Source organism: Sminthopsis crassicaudata, chromosome 4 (assembly GCF_048593235.1).
Source record: "Sminthopsis crassicaudata isolate SCR6 chromosome 4, ASM4859323v1, whole genome shotgun sequence".
Classification (NCBI taxonomy): domain Eukaryota; kingdom Metazoa; phylum Chordata; class Mammalia; order Dasyuromorphia; family Dasyuridae; genus Sminthopsis; species Sminthopsis crassicaudata.
Window position 1 is genome coordinate 285898076 of NC_133620.1, and position 17166 is coordinate 285915241.

General features: G+C 45.3%; 2 protein-coding genes across 3 annotated transcripts in view; both read right to left on the minus strand.

The window, feature by feature from the left end:
- Positions 1-159, minus strand: part of RAB44 (RAB44, member RAS oncogene family) — a 63519-nt gene extending 63360 nt beyond the window's left edge. The window contains exon 1 of one of the 2 annotated variants that reach the window (XM_074311101.1): positions 55-159. The gene's annotated coding sequence lies outside the window, so the exon portion shown is untranslated. The remainder of the gene's footprint in view (positions 1-54) is intronic. The other variant, XM_074311106.1, reaches the window with a different exon arrangement.
- A 6163-nt stretch (positions 160-6322) lies between these two features.
- Positions 6323-16670, minus strand: CDKN1A (cyclin dependent kinase inhibitor 1A). Its single transcript, XM_074311107.1, has 3 exons — positions 16537-16670; positions 8475-8933; positions 6323-7756 (listed from the first exon to the last, which is right to left on the minus strand). The coding sequence occupies exons 2-3, from the start codon at positions 8917-8919 to the stop codon at positions 7707-7709; spliced, it is 495 nt and encodes a 164-aa protein (XP_074167208.1). The 5' UTR covers positions 8920-8933; positions 16537-16670; the 3' UTR covers positions 6323-7706.
- Between the last annotated feature and the right edge of the window lie 496 nt (positions 16671-17166).

A 17166-nucleotide genomic window follows, 5' to 3' on the forward strand; every position in this document is an offset into this window, starting at 1 on the left:
CCCTCTCTTTTCTAATGAGAGTACCGAACCAATGCAACAATGATTCCTACTTACCAAAGTGGTTGGGTCAGTCCTATGGCGGTCACTGTCCTTCTTGCTGTCCTAGAAGAGCTCTCTTGGGCCCTGAGATGAGAAGGCTGGAGCTGTTAGCAACCCGGCTTTGGGCCACTTGTCACTTTTCTTGCTTAATTAACTACCCCTTCCGTTACTAAACCAGAAAATCTACTGCCTCAATCTAGAGGTTTTCCTGTTGAAGCAGCTTCTCTCTGTCCTTTGCTAATCCTAGCAAATTCTACCATGGTACCTTATATTCTGTTTAATCCAGGGGTTCTAGGTCTAGATACCCAAAAAGCTTGTCAGAGCATATGGGAAATATTTAGCAAATAATTATATTATCCTATTGAAATGACTACATTTCTTTTTGAAAAATTCTTAGATGGGTGTGTATGTACATGGTAAAAGCTAGAATTTATTTCCTTCCTTTTCAAACAGAGCCTACTACAGAAGAGAAAGTTTCCTGAAGTCCACGAGGTATGGAGACTGTAAAGGTCAAGAACTCCATTGTTGTTTGCACCCCTCAGTTTACAGGTGAGGGAATGATGTTCAGAGTGGGAAATGACCTTCTGGAGCTCATAGAGTTGGTTATTAGTAGAACCATGATTATAACCCAGGTACAACAATCCTCTCTCTCAGCCTCGTCTGAAAGGGGATAATAAAGGGCAGTTATTTATTGCTGGGAAGGGAGAGAGAAGCAAGGGCTCAGTTTATCCTTTGAAAAATCCAGATCATTTGAAGGTGATAGATACACACCAAGACAGTCCCAAGAGCCACCCAAGCCAGATTACAATGAATTGGGGAAATATTTTAACATATTTTGTTGAACATACAATAAAAATACAAAAATGTGATCTAAATCAATATGCAGTCCAGAGAGAGGACTATGGGGACTGAATGTGAAGTACAGCATAGTCTTTTCACCTAGTGGTTGCTGTTTGCTTGTTTGTTTGTTTTTTACCTTTTTTAAACCTGAGTTTTCATGTGCAACACAACAAATATGAATATGAAAGTATTTTTAGAAGAATTGCACATGTTTAATTTATATTGGATTATTTGCTATCTAGGAGAGGGGGAGCGAAGGAAAAAAATATGGAACATAAAATTTTGCAAGGATGAATGTTAAAAACTATCTTTGCATGATTTTGGAAAATAAAATGCTATTAAAAAATAAATCAATATGCAGGCCCAAAGTGATCTTTACGCATGGTTACTGACAATATTGATATAGAGGAAAAAGCACTGACTTTGGTATCAAATGTTTTGGGTTAGAAACCCAGTTTTGTTACTACTTGTATAGCATTGGGAAAGTAATTTTGCCTTTTCTAGGCTTCTGTTTTCTTATATTTCCATGCAATTAAATTCAATAAGCATTTATTAAGTGTCTACTAGGTGGTAGATGCTAGGAATACAGATACAAAAAAAAAATGAAGCCATCTCTACTCTCAAGAAACTTACAATAACAATAATAATAATAATAATAACTTTCATATAACTCTTACTATGTGCAGACACTGTGCTAAGTGCTTTACAATTATTATCTCATTTGATCCTCACAATAACCCTGGGGAATTGGAGCTATTATTATCCACATTTTACAGTGATAGAAACTGAGGCAGACAGAGATAAAGTAACTTGCCCAGGATCACACAGATACTAGCATCTGAGACTGGATTTAAAATCAGGTCTTCTAGACTCTGTGCCTGAAATGCTGAAGGAAATAATAAATAATAAATAAAATAAGGAAGGGAAGGAAGGAAGGAAGGAAGGAAGGAAGGAAGGAAGGAAGGAAGGAAGGAAGGAAGGAAGGAAGGAAGGAAGGAAGGAAGGAAGGAAGGAAGGAAGGAGGGAGGGAGGGAGGGAGGGAGGGAGAGAGGAAGGGAGGAAGGAAGGAAGGAAGGAAGGAAGGAAGGAAGGAAGGAAGGAAGGAAGGAAGGAAGGAAGGAAGGAAGGAAGGAAGGAAGGAAGGAAGGAAGGAAGGAAGGAAGGAAGGAAGGAAGGAAGGAAGGAGAGAGGGAGGGAAAATATTATTTATTAAGTACATATTCCATGGCTGGTACTATGCTGAGTGATGCAGAGGTAAAGTAACTTGTCCAGGATCACATAACTAGTCTGAGGCTGGATTTGAAATCAGGTTTTCTGATTCCAGGTCCAATATTCAATCTATTTCAAAACTAGCTGCAAAAACATCCATCCTGGAAGCAGAGCTCACGTGACTACAATGAGTCCTAGAGTAATGGCTCTCAGCCTACCTAGCCTTCCAGAGTTCTGCACATCACATTCTGGGCCATCACTGGTTATCTTGATTTTTGCTTTGCTACTGGACATCACTGACTCTGGAGGAGACTGAGGCTGGTGACTTTTTGAAGTTCTGCCTCACTTAAATCCAATTCATTGCTAAGTCAAGACATCACCTCATGATGTCATTGATCCTCTCTGAAAATAAAGGATAAACAACAACAGAAGAATAAAAACCAGACCTGTAAATTCACTGGTATGGGGAATTCCTAGGAGAGGAGACTCTCCTTTCAAAGTGGGTCAACTTCTAGTCTTAGAAAGCTGCCCAGAGCATAGGAGGGGTGTATCTTGCCAAACGTCACAGCTATTGTGTGTCTGATATTGGACCCATCAGACACATGATGAATGCTGGGTTAACAAGCCCGTTCTCTACCCCCAATGGTATGCTGCCTTTATATGCAAAATATATGCAAAGAAAATTGTTTCAAGAGCCAAAAAAATTTCTCCATTGTTAGCAACAAGAGCATTCAGAAAATGCTTTTGTATCAAGTGGTGTTTGAAGGAGCTGAGTAATAATGCAAGACAAAGAGGTAAAGAAGAAGAGTGTTCCAGGAATGAGGGTCAGAATGTGAAAAGGGAGGGAAGGGGAGTTGGAATGTCATGCTTGGGAGAGAGCAACTAGGATGTTTTCATGCTTTCATGGTTTACCAGGAATTAAAAGGAATGACATAAAATCAGGTTGAAAAATAAGCTGCAGCTGGCTCTAAATGACAAAGGGCAAGTTGACCTTGACCTCTTCTATGGGGTGATACCCTATCTTACCATGTATCCTCAGGACTATGTTTGCCATCTACCTTGTGGTGGAAGGAATTCTTACATTTGCATAGCTTGTTTTTCTCTTAACTTTCTCAAGTACTTTTCTAGCTATAATTTCATAACCACCCCATGAGGTGGGCAGAGTCAGGATTATTATCCCCATTTTGCAGATGAGAACTGAGACTAGATCTTTTAATAATTTTGTTCAATGTGTTTTTGCAAATCCAGGGCTTCTATTTCATTTTTCTTTTCATCATCATCATTGTCACTATCATTGAAATTTATTATTTCCACTCTCATAACTATTTCATTTTAGGATGAAGGTAAATAGAACACAAGATTTGGCAGGTTCTATCAGGCGAGGTCTGTGATGTGCAGATGAGTCCAGTGAAATTTGGAAAGTCATGACAAACTGAGGAGAAGATTTTGGTTTTTGTCTTTGTATTCCCAGCATCTGGCACAAGTGCCTTGCATATAGGAGGCATTTATTAAATTAATATTTTAATTAAATAATAAATGATGAGTGTTCATTGAATTGCCCCATTGTGATAGCAAATATTTTCTTTTCATTTCACCTTGTAATTTAAATATTTTAGCAATTTCAAAGATCTATGATTTCATTGGTGTCCGTATTTGCTCTCTCTAATGAGTATGTAACCCCTCCTTGTCTTCACAGATGGTCTTCATTAGCTTCTTCCTCATAAGAAGACAGGAAAACCTAAACCCATTTTAGAGCTGGAGAAAGAAATGTTCACTGAAGCTGAATAATTTTGTTGCAGGTAATCCAGGAGTTAATCTTCAGTTAAGTGAATATGCACGTATGTGGTGACCTGTGAAGAAAGAGCCTGTTTGTCAATCACCTCATAGATGGGACCTGCCCAAATACATAGGAAGCTTGATCTAGGTCTTTTTTTTTTTTTTTAATGCTTTATTATTCAAAATGGCATAGGCTACAAAGTACTAAGTTGAAACTGGACTTAAAACCAAAGAACCAAAAAAAAAAAAAAAAAGAAGAAGCAAAATAAATAAATAAATAAATTTTTAAAAAATAAAAATAAATTAAAAATTTTTTAAATTTTTTAAAAATTAAAAAAAAAACAAACCAAAAAACCAGGTCTCTGTTCTGGAGTCAAGAAGATTCTAGGAACTGTGCCACCTAAATGCCCCCTGGCATACAGTAGGTGTTTAATAAATGTCACATTTTTATAGTCTTCTCTCTGCCTACTGTGTGATTGAGACAAGTGAATTCCCCACTCTGGGTCTCAGTTTCTCCCACTGCACAACAATTTTTCTATTCTAAGGTCAGCCTGATCACGTACAGGTGTTGCCCTGTCTAGCTGCTGAGTTGAAGGGGTGACTTAACATATTAGGTCAGGGAGGCTGGGACACATGGGGTGGCAAAAGAAAGAAAAGGGTACAATTAATAGCCAATAAAGCAAATGCCCCTTTGGTTTGGACTGCATCGAGCTGGGGAAACTCAAGGACAGTGACTTCCAAGATAAAGATGAGACCAATTAGATTATTCTGATTGGGACTCTGCCAGTTTCTTATTTGAAACCCTAGCTTGGGTTGATCATGGCAGGGCTATGATGGAGACTAAGCCTGATTCTCCCTCCCCAATGCTCCTTTCTCTTCTTGTGCATCCCTGAGAATTCCAGGACTTTCACATTCCCTAAGGCCTTCTTCCACACTTCCCAGGTCTGATTTCCTCATTCCCCAAGCTCTGAGCTTCCTTCCTCCAATTTAATCCTCTTCTCAGTCTTTCTCCTCCCCCAGGCTGTTGGAACCTTTAAAAAATCTGATAAACTAATTCACACTGAGTTGTTAATGGATGACAGAGGCTTAATGCCCTGGCTCTCCTAGTAGTATTTGAGTGTTAACCTTTTAATAGTTAACTCAAAGGAATGAATTTCAACTTAGACATTTGCCAAAAGCCTACAGGGATTATATTTGTGGAGGAAGGCCGATCTTTGACAGCATTCTGGTGTAAAATACAGGGATTGCTTGAACACAATTGCTAGCACATCCAAGCCCATCCTGCTTCTGACATTATGTATAACCCTGAGCAAGTGTGCAAGTGGTGGCTCCCAACCCCATTAGAATGGAAGTTCCATGAGGACTTGATCTGGTGCATGGTACTTAATACAGTGCATGTTGATTTGACAGGCTTGCTAGGGCTGTTTCCTCAAATAAACGGCCCTTCCAGTTCTGCATCCATGGTCTTTCCTGGAGCTGCAATCACCCTATATGAATGAATGCTACCTTGACTTATTCCATTCATTCAATAGAACTGAATTAAAAGGCTTCAAATCCAGCTTTGCTTTAGTCACTGACCCAGCCTGCACTGCACACAATCCTTCATCTTCACCTCAGGCTGAACACCAACTCAGCCAACCCCACAAGCCTAAAATTCTCCCCTCCTTCTCCCCACAACAGTCAGTCTCTCCTCACCAGACTGTCCCTCCCCTCCTGCCCCAACCAAACCACATGCCTACCACATTCTGACCCTTCCCACCTCTTCAGCAAACTCCTGAATGGAAGTTCTGGCAGAAAGGAAGAGATTACCTTTAATTTTGATGTGAAAACTACCTTCTAATGGAGTTGTTTAAGCATGGAATAAATGGCCTATGACCACCTGTTGGCAGAGCACATCCCTATTTCTAAACTATTTTGGAATGTGGCCTATAATATCCCTTCCAAACCTGGAATTCCATGACTGTGTTTCTCCTCAGACCACATCCTCCCCCCCTGTTCTCCTCCCACCAAATGCCCTGCTCTTTTCCAACCTCTTCCAATGAGCCTTCTCAGAATGATCCTGAAAGCTGATTATTCCTGATGCTAAGGATGCTAGTTACCAGGGCAATTCCTCCTGACACTAACATACGAAGCTTGCAATTGCTTTAGAGGACAGCCTTGGGTTTTTCTCTATTTTTGTATAAGAATAGATGTCTTATCCCTAACCTATCTTAAGATGGAACCTCTAGGATTTAATGTTGGAGAGACCTGAGATTATTTCATCGAAGTCTACCATAGATGAAGAAACTAAGGTCCATTGAGAAAAAATGTGAATCCAGCTCTTCCAATTCCCAAAACAGTTCATTTTCCCCTTCACCAGATACTGAGATAAAACCATCTTTAAAAACAAAGCAAACCCAGACCCCAGCATCAACCCAAAGCCCCAAGGATAAAGAAGACAACAATAACATCATAGGAGTGTGGTTAGGTCAATAAGTATTATTTACTGAGCACCTGCTATATACCCAACCCTGTGTTAGGGGTCATGTAGGATACAGAGAAGTATAAGACACTGTCCCTGCCCTCAAAGAGCTTACAGTCTAGTTGAGGAGACCAAGACATACACATGAACCAGAACAAGAGAAGAGAGCCTAGAATCAAGTGCTCAATTGTGTAGTACAGAGTCCAAGTGCTTGCTGTCTACTCTCCCCTCTCTAGGGTCAGTGTCCAGGCTGGGGTTTTGTCCACAGGACTTTTGGGACAGGGCAAAATCAGGATGGAATAAAACCTGTTCCTTCTGTATGCAGTTAACAACGGCCCTTCTCACCTTCCCCAGAAAGGCCAAAACATCTTCATCACCTTGCCTCACTTCCAAACAACCGTCACCTAGTTCAGCTGCTACACAAAGTACAATGGGAAGGGTGGGGAGAAGGGAGGAGGCAGGTCAGGGGTTGGGGGCTAGAGGGTAAGGAGAAGGGTGGTGGGGGAGGGGAGAGCTGAGAAGAAAACCTAGCTATGGAAGGGCAGCTAGGTCTCTGTAGAAAGTGCAGGGCAGGACAGCACCAATAGGGACCCAGGATCCTGAGCAGCTTGGCTGGTCCACCTTTGGGGAACGGATGCCCACCTGCCTACCCAGTGCCTGGGGGCAGGCAAAGAGGGACATGACAGAGAGGGGGTGGGGGAAACGCTACAAAAACCAACTCTCTCCCCCACCTCTCAGTAGAGAGCAAAGCCAAAAGGCCACATCAGGGTGGGACCCCTGCCCTTCATCCCTTGGCTTTGGACATCTCAGAGGAGGACAGTCACTTTGTATCCTTACCAACCCTACCCTCACCCCACCCTCCCAACAAAGTGCCATCTGTTTTTATTTTTATTTTTTTCAAATTAAAATTAACTTAATTTAGAGAACCCAGGAGAATTCCACTACACCTGATGGCGTGTTTCCTAACCAGGAATTCCTGGTGTAAGGAACGACAGGCAAGGAAGCTAGCAGCATTCTGTAGCTACACCGATCTCTGGCCTGAGGCCAACTTCATTCTATCTTATAGGATAGAGGAAACATAAGACAAGGACATTTTAAATAAGGTTTCAAAACATAAAAATACCCGACAGTCCGACTTATACAGCGGGGGCGCAGCTAGCTTTCCACTGTCGTTTTTTGTGTTGTTTTTTTTTAAATATTCTCCATGCTATACAGGCCAGGGCCCACCCAGCATGAAGACAGCGTATATATACAAAGAGGAGTTTAAATTAAAATACAAACAATAATTAAAACACACACACACTGACAAACAAAAAGCTTGAGTATCTGAACAGGGGTGGTCATCATCACCCAGCCCGGAGACAGAGACTGGAGCGTCAAGTCATGGCTTTCTCTTGTAGAAGATGAGCCTTCGCTTTGAATGGTAGAAATCTGTTAAGACAGAGGGGAAAAGGTTCAAGGATGATCGGGTCAGCTTAGCCTTGCAAAGAAAAACAACACGAAGTTTATGACTTAAGCTTTTCAAAGTGTTTTTCTCACAAAAGCTCCAGGAACCAGAGAGTGAAAGTATTCACTCACATTTTACTAAGGCCCAGAGAAATTGAGTGACATGGCTATTATTGAACATTAACTGAATAACTTCAAGTAAGTCATTACCTCCTCAAGGACCTAGTTTCCTCATCGGATTTGGATTTCAACTATACAATGTAGACTTAAGATCAGATGAATTAGAGTTAGAACAGTTAGAAATTATTTAGTCCAATCTCATCTTTTTTTTTTTTTTTTACCTTTTTTTGGAGGCAATTGAGGGTTAAGTGATTTGCCCACTTACCAGTTGTTAAGTATTTAATTTGAATTCAGATCCTCATGACTCGAGTGTTCTATTCACTGCACCACCTAGCTCCCTCTGACCCCATCTTTTTACAGAATAAAGTAGTGTCCATAGAGCTTAAGGGACTTATCCCATAAGACAAGTCTTAAGTCAGAGAGCTGGAATTCAAACCCTAAATCCAGAACTCCTTACATTTTCTCATGCTGTCTCATTGAAGTTATTTCTAACTCTGATATTTGACAGTCAGGGGGAGCTGAAATAAATGACCATTGAGGTCTCTTTCTGTAATTGTAAATAGCCTATCCCCCACCCACTTACCCGTCATGCTGGTCTGCTTGTGTTTTCGGGTTGGTTGGGAGGTCCCAGCCATAGACCCTTCCTCTCGCTCTGGGGTCAGTGGTACTACAGTGCAGGAGAGCGATAGATCCACATGGTCTCCCTGGGCAGACATCTGTAGCAGGGCTGGGGAGCTGGGCCGGGGCTTTGGCCTCTTCCCCCCCAGGTCCTCCCTGCCCCACGGCCCTGTCGGGCGATATATGGAGGGTAGATCCAGGCCTCGGACCCTCTCCCAGGCATAATCGCCTTCTAGAGGGGTCTCAGTGATGAAGTCGAAGTTCCATCGGCGCTGGGCCTCCTGGGTGCAGCTCTGCATCAGGTCTTGGCAGTCTTGCTTCAGCTGCTCATGGTCCACAGGCCCAAAGAGGTTCCGGCAAAGTTTCCCACTGCAGGGGATCTGACGTGTTCTACTCGGTGACTCAGACATGCTGATGACTCTGGCTATGAGACAAAAGGACATTTAGTTGACTAGGAACCTCAGGAGCACCGATTTAGAGCTGCACCAAACTCTACAAGCCACCTCATTCAACCCCCTTTTTTGCAGATAGGATACCTGGGAAGTTAAGCCCAAAGTCTCGAGCCATTAAGTTATTCAGTTGCAATTCTGACTCCAAAAACCAGCATTTTCCTTAGTGCACCAAGCTTCCTCTCCAAAGATCCTCCCATAGACATGCTCCTCTATCCCAAATGCAGCATATACGCAACAACATTCATATATACACAGGCACAGAAACAACCTGAACCTCCTTCCCAGCTGTCACAAGCCCTCCCATTATGAACATATTATACAAGCTACTTCCTTACCTCCACTTTCTCCCCTGTAAAATGGTCACAGTAATGCTTACATTACCTACTCCTTGGAGTAGGTTTGAAGAAGAAAAGTAGAGTCCTTCCAAGCCTTACAGAAAGCTATCAATTCTGGGATAATTTGAGGGGTTCCAGGAAATCACCGGAGACAGGATGTTTATATTTACAAAAGTGCAGCGACTTTATAACAACATCTCACTGGATCCTCCCAGCAACCCCGGGGGGAAGCTAAGACTGTTATCTCCATTTCGCAGATGAGGACACTGAGGTCTAAGAGGTGTGGACTGCCGGAAGTCCCAAGACAAGAAAAAGGAAGAGCTGAGTCTCAAACTGAGATCCCCTGGCTCCCAAAACCAGGGGGAACAACCCTCCTGGAGTTGGCTTGAATACAGTAGCAGTTAAGAGATTATATATACAGAATAGCAACTAAAATCGATTTATTACCAGCTACTTCTCTTAGCTTACTGCTCAAACATGCTTGAAATTCACAAGTAGGTATGAATTACAGCACTGTAGAATATTTTAGTAAGAGCCCAGCCCAGGAAACATTTTTTACTCATTTCTCAGCTCAGGTCTTACTTCAACTAGACAATGGTACTCTTTCCTCCACAAAACTAAGCCCCAACAAGACCTTCACTAGGAAATTTGTCAATCATCCTTCCCCTTTAGCCTTCAGAACCAAGTTCAATGTCCCAACTTCCCCTTTTCAGCCCTTGACTTAAATATATTCATACATCACAGGCAAACTAGTATAAACCCCCACAGATTATAGTTATATTGAATAAGTTAGCGTATAACACTGTTTAATTCAACTGCCGGTGAACTAGTCCAACCATTCTGGAGAACAATTTGGAACTACAGTCAAAGGGTTATAAAACCTCGTGTACCCTTTGACCTAACAATCCCCCTACTAGGTATGTATCCCAAAGAGATCAAAGAAAAGAGAAAAGGATCCATCAGTATAAAAATATTTATAGTAACTCTTTTTATGGTGATAAAAAATTGGAAATCAATTGGGAATGGCTGAACAAGTTGTGGTATATAAATGTAACAGAATGCTATTGTTCTATAAGAAATGATAAGCAGAAAATCTGAGAAGATTTATATAATGAACTGATACAAAGTGAAGTGAGCAGAACCAGGAGAACATTGTGTACAGTAGTGGCAATATTGTAGCAATGATCAAATGTGGAAGATTTAGCTAATCTGATCAAGACAATGATCCAAGACAAAACCAAAACACCCATAATGAAAAATCTACTTTCAGAGAGAGAAATAATGAATATTAAGTGCAGAAGTAAAGCATACTTCCTCCCCCACACTTTATTATATTTGTATTTTCTTTTGCAATACTGCTAATAAGAAAAAATACAACACTGTTTTGCAAGAATATTACATAGTCCTTCATTTGACCTTCACAATAATATTGTAAGGTCCCTGTTTTACAGAGAAGAAAACTGAGGCTCAGAAAAATTAAGAGGCTCATCCAAGGTTACACAGCTAGTGAAAGGCAGGATTTGAACCCAGGTGTCTTCCTTTCATGTCCAATGTTCTTACCACCATACTGTGTATGTGTGTGTCTGTATGTGTATGGAAAGAGGGGAGAGGGGGGGAGGCAAGTGTCAGTTAAAATCCCACACATCTACAGGTACCCTTTTTCCTTCCCTCTAAATTTGTGTGCTTTCCCTCTGTTTTCCTATTTATTTCCTATTTATCCTGTATATAGCTTATTTGTGCATATCTGTTTGCATGTTGTCTCCCCATTAGGATAGTTGCCTCCTTAAAGGCAGGGGCTATCTTTTGCTTTTCTTTGTACCTGAAGCCCTTAGCATGTTCATGGCACAGAGAAAGTGATTAATAAATGTTAGTTGACTTACTGACAAGCCTTAACACAGACACAGACAGAAGTCAAAAAGTTAGATTGGGAGGGAACTTAAGAGGCCATCTCTATTTTACAGATGAGGAAAATAAGGCTCAGAGATTTAAGTAATATGTCCAGAGTCATACAGATAGCGAATGATTGTGGAAAAGAAGAGAAAGAGAATAAGCATTTATATAGCACCTACTGTGTGTCAGGCTTTTTTTACAAATATGATCTTATTTGATCCTTGCAAACTCTCTTTGAGGTAGATGCTATTATTACCTCCATTTTCTAGTTGATAACTATATACCGTTATATGCATATAGAGTTGTATATATAGATATATGTTATAGATATATGTATATGTATTTATAAAGTTATATACAGTTATAAATAAATATATATATATATATATATATATATATATATATATATATGTGTGTGTATATATAGTTTAAGTCTCTAAGGCCAGATCTGAATTCGGGTTTTCCCAATTCCAGGCCTCTGGAGTGGCTGGATTTGAACCCAAGTCCTCTGATAGCAAACCCAGTGCTCCTTTCCCTCCCTCTAATGCACATGGAACACACTGGGGAAACCCACATAGAATGACACAGAACACAGGACAGCTGGCCCAGACTCAAAAGCACATATGCTCACTGGCACAGGCCCACAACCACAAAGACCATGTTCTTTCTCGGGGCTTCCCCAGACTGGGATCTACCCTCCCAGGCACCTTAGTGCCAACTTGCCTCACCCAGAGTTCCTGGTTCTCTGCCCATAACCTAGACAGCCTACAACACTAAAGTGTTGAAAATAACCTTTGGGCCGTGGGGGTGGGGTGATGAGGGATATTGAACAGCTGTGTGTGTGTGTATGCCCCTTGACCAAGTCTTTCCTTGACTAAGTCAACTTAATACTTTTTCTAAAAAACACCCCACCACCACTACACCTTCCCCCCCCCCCAAGGGAAAAGAGACAAGAACTAGAATTCAAGCTTAGGCTCTGGTCCTAGCCCTGACCCAATAACTTACTTACTATATGATCTCTGCTGAGTCACTTTCTTTCTCTAGACCTCAGTTTTCTCATTTGTAAAAGGCCTCTCTCAAAAGGCAGCAGTAAAAATCAAGAAAACCCTTTGAAAAATATGAAGGATTATCCACTTCCATGTGGTCTGGACAAATTCCTTCCATCCTTTCTTTAAAGCCTCAGGCCTCCCTTCCCAGGCTTTCTACTAAGTGAAGAGGCAGGCTCCGGACATTTATTTTGTGACATTTTCTATGGGCCAAGGGAACAAATATGCCTAAGGAAAGGATCAGTAACTATAGGTGTGGGGTAGCAGTCAAGGAAGCAGAGTTGAAGTGGGATGATCTCAGTTCAAAGCTGGCTCAGTGATCTTGGGTAAATTACCTTCTCCTCAACTGAAAAGTGATGAGTAGCTTGTGGGTTGAGCTACATGCTGAATAGATATATCAGGTGATTCCAAGAGACCCGGTAGTTTCTAACTTCTAGACCCCGAGAGGCCACATTTCCAATCAACAAATCAACAAAAACCACATCCCAGCAGGCTTTCTGGTGCCCTCTACCTCCATAGCTTCCAAGGCTCCTCTTGTAACTGGCATCGGAGGAGACCAGAAAAAATTAGCTTACCTATTTATGGTGACCCTGGTACTTGCCCCCACCACACTCTGTGCCCGGCCAAAAGCCAAGATTCTCTGGGTTATTGGCAAGCTTGGGCAGGAAGTCTGTTTTTAGAAGAGCAAGTCCTGGTTTGTATCTTCCAAAGGGAAAATACCCACTCTGTTAACCCCCTATCCGCAGGGACAGGGGAAGCTTGAGTCAGTCAACAAACGTTTATGAAGTGCTTACTGTGTGCCAAACTGTGCCAAGCCTGCTTCCTATCTTGTGCTACACAGAATCATAACATGGACAAAATAGAAGAGATCTTGGGATTTCTAATCTGACTCCTTCCCACTAAAGATGAGGAGACCGAATCCAAAGGAAATAAAATATCTTGCTACAAAATTACAAAGATGGCAAAGCCTGAACAGGGTTCGGGGCAGACCCGACTCATTGCGCTCTCAGTGGCCCAAGCCCCATGCTCTACAACACTCCATTCCCATCTGGCCTGGAAGTGGGAAATAGATCCTGTGCTGACCTTCCCCATTTCTCCTCACTCTCCTTCCTCTGCCCAGGACAGTTAAGGATAGAGCCAGGTTAGGGAAAAGGAGAAGAGGGTTTATTTTTAGAGTCCTATAATCCAAGGGATATATGGAGTGGTTACCCTGGGGACTTTGTTAAGTGGTAACATCAGAGACGTTGTGACACAATGTCATGGCTGGAACACATGTTCCACAATGTGCAGAAGTTACAGAGTATCAATGCCCTGACCCAACTTTTGCCTTTGAGTTTGAATCCCTTTTAGCATTCAGTATATGGCACAGAGGATACAGTCACGAAGATCTGAGTTCAAATGTGACCTCAGACCTAGAAAAGTGACATAGCTCTGTCTGCCTCAGTTTCCTTGTCTATAAAATGAAGGGGCTCTAGTAGCTTCTTAAGGTCAGAAGTTAGTTCACTCTAGCCTTTGCATCTCCAGTGCCTAAATTCTTACCAAAATCTGAGAGTAAATGTTTGTCTATTGAGCAGCTCTGGAGTCCACGAATTTCAGGGCCCGGTCTAGTAAGGAAAGGGTTATTTTTGCAAAGTGGAGGAAAGACCGGAGCAGAGTGCGTGATGAAATGCTGGCTGATTGTACATGCCTGCTGAGCTCAGGACAGAAGGTTCTCTGGGAGTGAGACACAGGAAACAAAGACCCACAGGCAAGAGTCATTTGGGAAATTTCTTTTGAGAAATGCCGGAGTAGGGTGGCTGGGCTATTCAGCCCCAGGTCCAGGAGGGGGCGCTTGCCTCTAGGAAATCCCCCTCCCCTCACCCCACCCCCTCCCTTTTCAGCCTGCCCCGGTGCCTAGGGCAGCGGGACAGTCCAGAAGGGAGAAGTTGTACTGAGTCAGTTTCCTGAACTGCCAGCCCGCCAAAACTTGGAGGGCGGCACGTCACAGGCTCCTGGGGAGGGGCAGGGGGGAAAGAGGGTGGAGGGACGGGAGAGGGATGTGAACACGTCACGCTGAGCCAGCCGGGCTTCCGAAACTGCACATGACACTGTTGGGAAATAAGCCTCTCACTCCACACAGAGAGACACAGACAAACAAAGACGGAGCCGGGGAGGCACGGACAGACAAAGGCGGACGCGGCCAGCGGACCCGGGCGCGCATCTCCGCCACGGCTTCAGCCCCACACCCAGCCCACCCGAGGAGACAACTGGTTAAGTGGGGAATAAAAATAGCAGCGGGAAGCAAAAGCCCGACGACTAACTCCAGTTCGCTAGTCTCCGGGACGGATCTGGAGCCGAGCGGGGAGCGTACGGAAGGGCGGGGGGTGAGGAGGGGAAGAGGGGCTGCAGTTTCTAGACGTCGCCGCCTACTTAAAGTATCCAATTCAGTGCAAAGCACAGCAAAGCAATTCTACAAGTATTTACTGGGCGGGCACACACGTGACCTCCGTGTGTGAGTGTGTGCGTGTGTGTGTGCGTGCGCACGTTCCACAGGCTGGCCAGGATCTGGAGCCAGGAACCCTAGTACACAAACACACACGCCTTCGTCGTTTGCATACACACACCGGAAATACCCAACTAGGAGAGGCGCTTTCGGTTGACTCCACTACCACCCTCTCCCACCCCCCACCCTGGTCACTAGCAAACCTAGGGACTGGGGAGAGGGTGCCCTGCATGGAATATCCCCAGGTCCCACTAGGAAAGGGGACGGGAGGCTGGCTCTCCAGTCTCTTCTCCTCCCTAAGGCCCCCGCCCCCCGGGCCTGGGAGGGGCAAGGTCCGGCTCCTGACAAGGGCCGGGCGGAGAAGCCAGCAGGGGTCCAGATACAAGAGGGGGATGTCAAGGAGAAAGAAGCAGTTCGTTTCGAAAAGAAATGGTCACTCCGAGAACGCCTCGGAAAAGCGAAGGAAGACGATTGTGCCCATTTTTCAGAAGGATAACCGAGGCACAAAGACCGCAGGCACCCAGGTGCTCGGGTTTTCCAAGGCTTCTCCTCCCTGGATCGGGTGCAGACCCACAAGGCTGAAGGTTAGGGGAGGTCTCTGGCCGCAGTCCCCTCAACTCCTCTCGGGGGCCAGCCCCTTCCCCCCGCCCCATACACGCATACACACCTCCCTTTGTTAAGGGGTAGCTCCGGAGGCTGAGGCTAACAGAAGCCGCGGAGCTCTCTCCATAACCCCCCCCCCCAACTCAGCTCTCCTCCCCGGGGTGGGGCTCTGACCTCACCCCGCCCCACTCCCCGGGGTCTCCGTGTCACCCGTGAGTCACCTCCTGCTCCCCCTCCCGCTAGGGACAAGTCCCTGCACGTTCCAGGAGGCCGGTGACACCACCCTCCAGACCCGAAGCTGAGCTGGCCAAGCGGGCCGGGAGAAGGGGCTAGCCTGGGGGTGGGGCTCGAGGGACAAGGATTCCGGGCCGGGCGGGCGGGGAGGGGCACAGGGGAGGTGGCCTCGGTCCCTGTCTCCTGTGCCAGAGGAAAGAGGAGAGGGGTGGTGTCTGTCGCTGAGAGAAAGTGCGACATCGCTGTAGCCGGCTGGGATCCCTCCACTCCTCCGGGACCCACCAAAGAGCCGCTCTCCGGACCCAAGACGTTCTATTCAGGATCTAGCCCGATCGATCAGCCTGGGGATCCCCGCCCCGGGGCGGGCTTAAGCTTTTAACCTGTCGGGCATCCGCGACTCCGGAGCAGGGAAGAGTACGAAACTCAGCTCCTACCCCGCGTCCGGGCCCGGTTCGCTTTGGGAATGGGGGGATGTCTTTCTCAGATTCCAGCTCCTCGCTCTTTTCACTCCCCCAACTATGTTGGTGAGAAAGCAGGAAACGGGCGGAGTCCCTGAATCGGGAACGAGACCCCCTTCCTAACACGGACGAACTCTAGGGATATCCCGGTTCCCCCTTTCCTTTTCCCTTCTTTCTAGCCTTCTCTCCTAGGGTTCCAGAAAGTGTAAGAGAGAAAGGGCTATGCGGGTACCGGAGCTGAACCGGGCCAGGGCCGTTTAGTAGCGACCAGAGAAGAGAAATCGGTGGGGAGGGGGCGCTCCAACAAGAGGCCCCTTCTTCCCACCCCCAAGCGGGCCCACCTTCTCCAGGCAGCTCCTCGGACACCCCCCGGCCGGGGAGAATGCGGGACCCCCTCCCCTTACTTTTACACACACACACGCACGCACACACACACTCACACACACTAGAATAGAGTTAAGGGCCTTTCTAAGCCTCAAATCGTGTCTCTTTCCAGCCCCTAAGGCTTCAGCTCCATATTCCCTTACCTCAGTCTCCCTCTAGATGTCTCGATGAAGTCCTGCTAGCTCTACGTCCCTGCCCCTGCCCAGCTCTCGAACCCGGTTCGGTAGCGTCGCTCACACCTCCCCTTCTGGCTGGACTGCCCGGCTTTGGAGCCTATTATAGCTGCACAATCTCCGCCTCCACTGAGCCTCTGCTGAGCAGTCCACCTAAACCCCGCCCTCCAGGCTCAGCCGGGGGAGCAGGGCGCGGCGCCAGCCTCAGCGAGTGAGTGAGTGACAACGGGGCTGGGGACTGCGGCCGCCGGTCTCTGCAGCCTAGCCGGAGGGCTGGGGGCAGGGGCGAAGCCGGGCCCTGGCAGCCAGAAACTCTCCCTTACCCGGCCGAGACTCCCGCGCGCGCGCGCGAGCGCGCACGAACACACACACACACAAGCATACGTACTCATAGCCACACTTTTATAGTTCTGGATTTTGTCACCCGTGTCGCATTTTCCAGAAAACTTAAGCTATAAAATCAACATTCCCATTTGGAAGGAAGGAAGGGTCCTGAAAGAAAGGCAATGAGTCCCTTAACCCCTCGCTGGCTAGCTTCACAACTGCTCCGGGTAGGAATTTATCCCGAAATAGAGGGAAGAAAATTAATGTCAGTGATCA